The sequence below is a fragment of the Saccoglossus kowalevskii genome, chromosome 22 (assembly GCF_978046115.1).
Source record: "Saccoglossus kowalevskii chromosome 22, keSacKowa6.1, whole genome shotgun sequence".
Lineage (NCBI taxonomy): Eukaryota > Metazoa > Hemichordata > Enteropneusta > Harrimaniidae > Saccoglossus > Saccoglossus kowalevskii.
Window position 1 is genome coordinate 5,458,286 of NC_140662.1, and position 10,878 is coordinate 5,469,163.

At 35.8% G+C, this 10,878-nt stretch overlaps 1 protein-coding gene across 2 annotated transcripts; it reads left to right on the forward strand.

Annotated features, from left to right (window-relative positions):
- Positions 1-4,019: 4,019 nt before the first annotated feature.
- LOC100370377 (uncharacterized) lies at positions 4,020-9,719 on the forward strand. 2 transcript variants are annotated; one of them, XM_002737695.4, is made up of 4 exons: positions 4,020-4,117; positions 5,200-5,352; positions 8,100-8,238; positions 8,956-9,719. In XM_002737695.4, the coding sequence occupies exons 2-4, from the start codon at positions 5,239-5,241 to the stop codon at positions 9,015-9,017; spliced, it is 315 nt and encodes a 104-aa protein (XP_002737741.1). In that variant the 5' UTR covers positions 4,020-4,117; positions 5,200-5,238; the 3' UTR covers positions 9,018-9,719. The 2 variants fall into 2 exon arrangements, with proteins under 2 accessions (XP_002737741.1, XP_085351668.1); XM_085495542.1 differs by having other exon boundaries at positions 4,042-4,113.
- The last annotated feature ends 1,159 nt before the right edge of the window (positions 9,720-10,878 follow it).

A 10,878-nucleotide genomic window follows, 5' to 3' on the forward strand; every position in this document is an offset into this window, starting at 1 on the left:
CATAATTTGCATGAAATTGCATGACAATATGCATTGAGTTATTATGTAAAATGATTGAGTCACTGTCCCATGGCACCATGAATTACCATTCTTTTTTTATGTTAAAGTGATGTATTATTAGAAATTTGTTCTAATATTATTCAAAAATCGCTATTTTTAGAATAATTCCTCAGAACACAATGTTTAAGAAAAATTGCATTTTTACACTTTTTTAAAACACAGTTTTTAAAACAAAAAGTACCCCACATTCATTTTTTTCAGCCTCAGTCTGTCACTAGCCTACAATTTAAAATATGACATAATATCTCTGCTATAGGAATCTATGATATAAGCGTTATAATACTGAGATGTGGCCATTGTCCACCAAAGTACAACCATTTAAGCTGGTAACCCACAACTGTTTAAGTTAAATTGCCCGGGAGTACAATTTTTTGCAAAATGAATAAATTCTTGATATTTACATACATGGTAGGCTTCTACATCTTTCTCAAGGTCAACGTGATGAGTTGATGCGATCACGCGAAATAAAAATGACAAATCAACCCACCCCCATGTGTTACAACCGACTGTATAAGGACACGCGTTCTTTGTGTAATCGTGCACTCCGTAACTAACCCCCACATGCATTTGACCTTGAATTTTTCCACGAACTACAGTGCGAGGCACTGCGTGACTGTACACTCTATACCATTGATCAATCTATTTAACCTTGCCACACAAATGTGATGAATGAATAAGTGAATGACTGCATCTTCTTTTATCATAATAATAAGGAATTGACCATTAACAACTCTAGGAGGGGGATGTGTCAGCTGTTTTTTCCTTCACTCGGTTTTGAGCTAGGGTTTCTTCAGAGTGGAATAGATGCATTTTTTGTTTTCAATCCATATTTTTAACAGGATTCCCTCTGTGTGTTATCTTTTTGGTTACCTGGTGTTATAATGTAACGCCCAGTTTCTACACACCTATATTATATTAGATAAATGACAAATAATAACACTGCGAATAAACGCTGTCGAAATACACCGAATATATTTGTCACGGTGTTTAAACGCGCGTGCCAAGCTTGTCTTTCCTCGATTGCACGTTGTGTGTAAACTGCTTATTATATTTATATTATTTTTCGTAAATATATTAAAATATCCCATCGTTATATGTCTTTGTTTAAAGCGTATCTATTAATACTCTAACGACTACATATTTAATATCTACCTGTTCTATTTGCTTTTTTTAGAAAATGTATTAACATATCTCTGTATTACAGTGCGCATTGCAGGTATGTCTAGTTTTAAATCGCGTTTATTAATACTCCTGCAAATTCATATTGACTGACAACTGCTTATTTATATTCTTTTATAAAATATATTAAAATATTCCAGTAATATTATATGTGGCGCTGATGACTTGGTTTCAGCGCATACTGGATGTTGATAATGTTGACAGCTATTAAGTGTCTTGTTGTAGTAAGCGATATTACGCTGGACGAACGTGATGTGTCACTCACTTTCCAAAATATTCAACCAGAAAGATTATGAAGTTCAATTAAGTGTGAACCCTAAATCTTACATTCCACAGAAAACAAGCGAGAACAACCGTTACAAATTTGATGTTCTATTAAAAAATGTAAGCGGTTCTTTACAATTTACATGAACGATTTCAGCGTACTATTTCTTTGTGCGCGGCTTATAATAGGACGGTTTGTGAAACCGGAGATTTATGGCGGGAAAAAGGCGGTGACAGACGACAACACGAATGCGATTGTAACTTGCACGATAGTGATGTTAATAAAGGGCTCTTGTAAACAAATCGATCACCTGATTGTTCAACGAGAGATAAAGATGTAGTATTTCAAAGTCACTTCCCAACCATAAGCGCGGAAATTGAGTTAATTAAGTGATGGCTTGGCAGCCTAATTTTCAAGAAGTCCATTCCGCACGAACTGACTAATTTGCATAGCAAGGCTGAACAGACACTTGGCCAAGTCAAGTATTCAAATTACTTATGTAGCGCAGTGTATCACGACCCGACTAATACAAATAGGTAACCGACATATCGGCGTTATTCGAATATGTATACATATTTTAATAATATTCTGTCCTAACAATTCGCTCTCCGCTGTTGCGTTATTTCGAGAAAACGATACCATCACAGTCGAAGTCCCGCCCAACTATGTCGGGCAGCAGCAACCACTGATGAATCGATGTTTAACTAAATATTGATCTTACCAGTGAACGTGTTACGAAGTGCAGTCCTTTTCCCTACTATCGTCGGTTTGGCACTCGGTTCACTTCAATTTACGACCAGTGGCTTATACCGTGTAGTAGCAGTACCCGCCGTTTATCGTGTCAATCCGATTTACCAGCAAGAATTCGGCTACGGTTCAATCCAATGCGTTTGCGGAAACGTTCACTCGCGGTACATGCACGATTTGGATAAAATCCTCTCTGCAGACACAGCGACTACAAGTAAGAGTATGACCAAGGCAACGAGGACTACAACGTGAGAACGTTATACTCTTTGCTGAACGAGCACACTACGGCTCTGCGATTCCCCGTGAACACAGCGAATGCCCGGTCTGTCGGCTCCCTTAAGTGAGCGGGAAAAGTATCGCATAAATCGCGAAACAATTCAATTGATTACAACGTTGATTTTGAATGGTTTTCAGTCAGCTTTTTCTATTAATAAAAGAAAACAATTACTCCGTATTGATGGATAGCAGTGTATTGCGATATTTATCAACAAATTGTCAATAATACTATATTTTTGCATAAATAAATAAATTCCTTCTAGCTAATTCCTGTCATTTTCAGTGAATTGTGATAAAATAACACACCGCTGCACTCAAATGCCAAGCATCAATGACCCCCTTAATTCATTAGAAAGTCGAATATTTCCCATTTTATACAGTTTGATCAGTTGTCGTCGGCACTGGAACGTATTAGCATATAAATAATAATCTGGTCTGACACGGTTCGAAGGACAGTCGACGGTGGTAATTCGACTAACTTCAGTGATATACAATACTATGAATATTTCATTACAAAAGATATTTAAATACGCCACAAAGGCCGCTCTCGCTGTTGTTTTATAATATATCGATCACAGCTTTCAAAATAACATATAACCAAAGCCACCTGTTGGGAGCTGTGTTTAACAATTTGATTTTGATTTGTATCTGTCAGCACGCTAGTCACGTGATTGTACACCCCTGGGCTGGCAAGTTGTAATATTTCCCTCACGTGCAAGAATATATCCCTATCATCTCGGAACTGTGACTCCAAACTCATTTAATCGTATCATGTAAGTAATCATGTCTACCTCAGCTTCAATTTTATATTTGAGATACAATCGATAGTCGCTATCGACATTCGCACAATTTATGTAAAATAATTTCTAACGCGCGATACTTTCTAACGCATTGCATATTCATACTTGCCTTCTTTGCTTGCTAATCAATACATTACATGTTTGGATCTTCTTCTGCATTGTTGGTCTGATTAGTCACCTACTACATGCACTCAAGTTCATTACCCACATGATATGGATGAAAAGCTGAATGCCCAGAATTATTCATACCTTCGTCCGCTGTCTACTGTGTATTGGTCGTGACATTGACCTCATTCATTAATTCTTGCTTTATTTATTTATTTATTTATTTATTTATTTATTTATTTATTTATTTATTTATTTATTTATTTATTTATTTATTTATTTATTTATTTATTTATTCATTTTGTTATTTATTAATATGTTTATATATTTACTCAAGTATTTATTTATTCGATTCCATTATTTTTCAAACAGATACATTTTGTATGGCAAATGCGCAAGCGACGCTATTATAGATAGAAATTTCACATGATGGCGAGTCTCTTGTAAATTATCTGTATTTTTGAGGATGTGAAGGAATGTAATGAGTAAAACATCCTTTGTGTTTGTCACTTAATAATATAGTTTACTGTGCGAGGGCGCTATATAATAACCGACAGTTGCCACGGCAGTTATCATTATCGCCATTTTGGAAATCATATTATTAATAAACAGTGGGAATAAAGCGAAGGGAGTCGATGTACAGACGAATCCGCGTTCTTATGATTGCACTTTGATTCGAGAGTATGTAAGTAATTATAAACACAATTAATTCATCCGTGCTTGATAAACACTACATGTATTCAGATGTTAAATTTAAATTTACCTACCCCGAGTATTTGTACACAATAACATTGATTCTTTGCGATGCGCCGATCACAGTACTAACCAAACCCGCCATTATTATAACATCTCTATGAATCATTGTGAATATCCTTATTGAAATAGCACACAGTGCATTTAACTAGAAAAAAAAGCCAATTTTGAAATCTGTCGACTATGACACGGGATTAAAAAATCAATGTATACAAAGCGTAGAAGATATACGCGGTCATGCCTCATAATTTGGTGGACCATTAGGCTAAAGACTTAAATGAACTGACGTGTAATCAGGCGACACAAACAAACACGGCCAATACATGTGTAAGCAGACTACGTTGAATCATATTTGTTTGTATCCGATATCCAAGAACTAAGTACCTTCTTGAAATTTCAAGCTGAGCTAAATATTCAAGAATTAATTTATTGTATCTACCTCGTCATATAGCCGAGAATTACAGAAATATGACATTGATGGTGAATTGTGTTTGTAACGCGTAGCAGCTGTTAATTGGTTTATGCATTGTCCTAATTTGCATGCCAGTCGACACAGTGTAACAGACAGCGTCCGGTGATTCCATTATTTTCAAGGACACTATCATTCATAAAGATATGTATTCATTGTTAAATCAAAGTTCAATACAGATTAATAAAAAAAAATGGGTCGGTAAAAATCCATACTCATTTCCATTTTGGAAACAAATGTGTCTTCATCCATTGAAAATGGAGCATGTCACAAAGATAAATAGAAAACAGATTGCTATAATTACGCCAGTATTTGCAAATGTTGACTACATCGACTCCCATTTAAAAATCAAAAACGCATATTCATTCAATATTGAATGTCATTCATTTGTTGAATTCGAACACACATATTATCATTGTGCAGTATATGACAAATATATAGATACGCTTACGATGCGTGATTATTTTTTTTTGCTTCGTGTTTTTAAACTAGATGGATTAACACATTGACACAGCTGTACCATACTGTTATTTTTGTTCTCGTAGTAATTATGACGCCAGTCATGGTCACGTGATGTAATTGCTATGTCGGGAAATACAACAATCCCACCTAGAACAGTTCCTGACACCAGAAAAGTAGTGCCGTTTGATCCAGAAGTTCACAAATCCATGAAATTCGACAGCACAGATGTCAAGTCGGTAAGGAGCCCCATCATTTTGTCGACGGGTATGAGGGGCTAGTGTATTTAAACCGCAAATGTTGAGGTAATTTGCAACAAACAAACTATCGCATTTTTTGCTTTTAAGTATTACGTAGTTGTTGATGTGGAAAAACTTATCTTATGCTTACAGTCCATGTGAAACTACTTACAAACATTGTGCCCTTCGGATTGGCTACCCAACCCTAACATCAAACAGTCTGACCAATCAGAGATCAGCTTGTTTTTTGACACATTTTTCGACGTATTCAATCCCGTCTTGTGTAAATGATTCAACTCATATATATGAAGGTATTTTGGAACTATTTTCGTATGAATCCAGTAGAATTCACAATTGTGATAATGCATGACAACGATAACTGCCCATCCTAATAATATAAGAAAAATTTTGACGCGATCGAGTTACCATGGGTTACCTAACATAATTTTGAAATATGTGTTCTATCATTCAGTGGCGGATCCAGAGGGGGGCAGGGGGGCCATGGCCCCCTCCAAACGCATGACGATTCATATCATCTGGATTACGCGTAGCTTCTCTGCGATTTACGCTCCGTAATTTTAAGCGCAGCTTGGCCCCCTCCAATACATTTTGCTGGATCCGCCACTGCTATCATTAATAGCCATAAGAATGTTTGATTCATTCTTTTGTTAAAATTAGAAAAAGATTATCCCGTCTGTTTTTTGTGTGAACAAAACAGACAAAACAAAATAAAATTGCAATGAAAAAGTCGATATATGTTCTTAACTACATTAATTACATTAAACCGTTTGAAGGCATTGTGAGAGACTGGAAGATTTGTTGGAAACAAATTGCAAGCTATAAATACCGAGAGAGGAGGGAAATGGCAGGCAATGTGTTGCAGAAACAAAATGTTTACACATTCATGATAAATACCTCACCGCAAACGCACATTAGAATTGCAAAGTACTCACTCTTCCAGCCACCCCTATAATTGCAAATGGTCGATCTCTTACATTGCAACCCACACTCGCATTCAATTGCGTTTGTTAAGATGACGTAATAATTTGGTAATTATAGAAATTATGTAACTCTGCTGAATACTGTCATTGTCAGACAACGTGTGCAGACGATCACGATATTCCTAATATTATTTGCGTCATTACGTATTTGTGGTTTTCACCCGGACCCTCTTTAATCTTCTTCATTGATGTGTAATTTTTGAAGAAATACTGGACATCTCAGACAAGTCTGTCACTCAATGGCAAACCATGGGGACCGGGGGAACTTGTTTTTTTATTCACAATTACATAACGACTAATATTGTAATTGCATTTTATTCAAACTGTTTACTTCCAGCCACTGTTTTGTTTTGCCGTTGAATTATCGTCAAAATCCCCACCCACAGTTTCAAAATGACGAAACCTCATCGTATTTACTCGTTCACCCGATTCGAACACCGCATGAATAATTAATAGTATGAGCGTGACGTAATGATCTCGTCATTAGTAATTAACTGGAGAATTGTGATTTTTTAATGATTTATCAAAATATATTCCTAGTCGTAATTAATCACCATTGAAATGTAAGTGAAACCAATACCCAAGTAGGGCGCTATAAACGATGACGCTCTTCCGTGAAGTCAGTGTGGTTCAAGCGACAAACGTGGTTGATTGAATAGTCGCATGTCTTTTAGAATGTGACTTTTGAATCAGGTTATTTTTCATTGAAGAATAACTACGAAATGAAACACGATCGGTGCTGACGTAGAACGACTTTAATATTATCGACACTGCGAACGAGGTTCCTTTCACCGTTTACGTCATAGTAACGCTCAACGGTAGGAGGCGCGGCTTCTAAGAAAAGTGTATTTTACATTGGTGTCCATTTATCAATGCTCACAAGACATGGCAAACTGCCATGTCATCTCAGGCTGTAAAGGGCGACGTCCTTGTAACGAGTAAAAACTGAAAATGATACTATCGTTTCGCAGTTAGCATTTAATTGCTATCATGCTAAATTTCTTATATAAGTGAATTCATACGTGGGGAATCCGCCATTAGTCAGTGTAGCATTTACCACATAAATGATGAAGTGTGTATAATCATATGGTCTCCAGTCTCGTTTACAAAATCATGATATTAAAATTTATTAAAATAAACGTATATATAATACGTTTCAATTTCATCCGCGTGGGGGAGGGGTTATTTCGTCGCGTGAACGTTCGATTGCTCACTAGAACACCGGAAACAAGGGAAACAAGCAAATACATTGCGCGAGTGAGTAATCAAACCTCATTCTCGCACGGAAATCGACTGGTGGCGCTCTAACTTGAAACTCATCTTTTGCATACTAAAGATACTGTACATCGTTTACACCGATTTTTTAAACTTAGTTTTCAAAAAAACTATTAACTTGGATCCCATTTTGTTGGATAGTTTCTGTAAGCTCTTTGTTCATATATTTTGACATTGAACACCAGTCTCCTTACTACACTGGTATTGGCAAAACTGGAAAGGTTGACCTAGCTGGCAGTCCACCATTTTAAAACCAGTTGATTATTGTTGAAAATTTAATCACAGAAGTGCTTTACGTTTTGGTATCATATCAAATAAAAAAAATGTAATACAATAATAGTCATTACATTTGTGACTACGTGACCTCGCGTCGTAATTGTGAAATCTATAACAACCACTATATCCAAAACATGTTATGATATTTGTATATATTGTCATCTCCTAACAACTTTAATTAATTTAATTTTACAGGTAGAAGGGGAGCAGGAGACGAAACAGCCTGATGTGTATGTGGACTTAGCAAAGAGAAAGCTGCTCACGCTTATGTTAGGATTAGTTCTTGGTGGTGTAATTATAGCTGTTGTACTGGGTATTGTACTTGGAACACGGGGTAAGTGTCAATACTTAAAGGAACAGTGCGTCTCCTCGTTAAAGCAGGAGGGTCGTCACCTGCGCACGCGCGGGAATTGAGTCCCAAGCGACGCATAACAACACACGCTAAAAACGCAAAGGGTCATGGGTAGACACTTGTTTGTAAACAATGACACGCTATGGCCATCTGACGCATGCGCATGTGACCACTCCCCTGCTTTAACTAAAGCTACACAGTAATAGCCAAGGTAGAGAATTGATTTACAATAGCGATTTAGAAAATATGTTACACTTATGTTGCAAAGAAGTTATGTACAGTTATCTGAAGTATTTACACTTAGCACATGAATAAAACTGTAGAAATTACATTCTGTGTACAAGTGCAAGTGTTACCAGTTTACAATCTACACAAGAACAACATGTTCACAGACATAAATCTATTACCAGAATAATAGATCACATTACCAAGAGTGGAATAATTTCTGTACCTTTCTGTAGGTCTTTTGTTTCTATGCAGATTTGTTGTTTTCACATGCATATTAGTAATCGTCGGCATCTGAACAAAATTATTCTAACGTATGTTCAATATAACACATCAAGTGTGTTATATAAATGTGAGTTACGTTATCTAAAATCCCCAAACTATTGACCTCAATTTCATGGTCACTTTCATTTACCGTTTCAGTATGTATTTTTTTTATCTGATACTTTGATTACGTATTTTTTGTTTCCTCAGGCGAAGACGACGAACATGGATACAGGAATTCGACGACAGAACTAACATCTGAGGAACATTAAAGTATTAATACGGCATAAACTTTGCAGAATGCCCTAATTAATTTCATGATTTAGTTAATCAAAGCAATATTGACTGGGATGGTGTGAGCATGAAATCCTCGAAGATCAGATCCAATAGAACCCGGAATTATGTAGCAGATAATGACAAGTTGAGATCATTCTCCTGGTTACAAACTTCAAGAAATTCGATTGACTACGCCTGCTTTCAAACATCCACGAACTTAGAGGGGAGTCCCGGCAAACAACATGCTTCCTGATGAAAGAGCTCCACAAATGTCGACCGTCACTAAAAATGTTTTCAAATTTGGAAAATGTGTTGTGCTCTCAATAACGAACGTCTAAATTCTGTCTGAACGATATTGCCTACGTAATGTTTACGCAATAGAAGGGAGTGTAATCGTCCGACAGAGTAATTATTCAATTCGTATATGATTATTTACATATAATGTGAGAAATAGAATCATTGTGAGTAGAAACTATTAAAATTCGTATTTACGATTTAACGAAAACAATCGATGTGGTGATATATGCAAATAATGAATTGTACTATCGGATATGTCTATGTACTTGTTTTGTAGATTGTTGTCTGAGTTATTTGTTTTCATAAACAGATCTACGGTTGGATGTATTCTTTCCTCTTTACAGAACATACCATCCTTTAATTGTAATAAATTGATGAGCGCTGTTCATTAAGCAATGGGATACTTTTGTTTTGTTTGGTATTTATATGTGCAAAAACGTAATATTTCTTTTTTACTTTTATGTATACATCCTGCATCATATCATAGGTTATATCAACATCATAAATAGTGTATTATACAGGGTATATATTTAGTATTACATTGGGATATATATCCTCCATTGAGGGCAATTATCCTTATTCCCTATCCCATTGGAAAGACAAAAATGGTCCAATCGCAGGCCGTTCAGTTTTCAAATGGTTACTATAGTTACCACATCCCGGATATATATGCAATATCGCCGTGGCATCTTCTGATTTCACAGGACCCCGATTTCTGTCGATCAGTTGTATTATCTCAGAGAAAAATGGGGTTTTGAACAAGGGCCGTGTGAGGTCACATGAATGAAGCTTGCATATGATATCTGGTGAAATTACGCTGCAATATTACACTCCCTCGTGAACGGTATTAATGAAGGGCGACCTCAGTGCTCAAAATAGTCGTTTTACTCCCTTTCTACTAGAAGTTAGCTGTTCATTTTATTGCCGGCAATGTATGCGAAATTTTTATTAGTAATCAGTTGAATAAAAAAAGCAGATATGATAAACCCCAATTTGCATCTCAATTCTCGACCGGGAATCGGATATGATAATAATAAAATTAAAAAGCAATGACATATTCATTCATTAAATCATTATAGTCGTATAGAGATTTTAACAAATTGTAACGGACATATCACAATAACACACTTGGGACAACGTACATTTACACACGTATATAGGACACTGTGTGCAGTAGTAGAGAAATTAAAGTGCTACATGAGACAAAATGATCAGTCTCTGAGCATTCACAATTAATGTACGAAATTATGTTAATGGACATCATTTCACGTGAATATATATTGCCCCACCTGTATCACCCGATATATACCCTTCTAGAATTTTCACGCAATACATTTTTTTTTTAAATCTTAAAAATAACTGAAATATACATTTATTACATATATATACACTGGAAGTTAGATCCCTTCAGAATAGTGAAGTTCCATCCCTGTAAATACAATAGAATGAAGAATTAATCAATTATCTTATATACGTATTATGACAGGATATGAATGATATTTGTTTCAAAATAATTAATTAAAACGAGATGTTTAATAAGATAACATATTTCCGTGAACT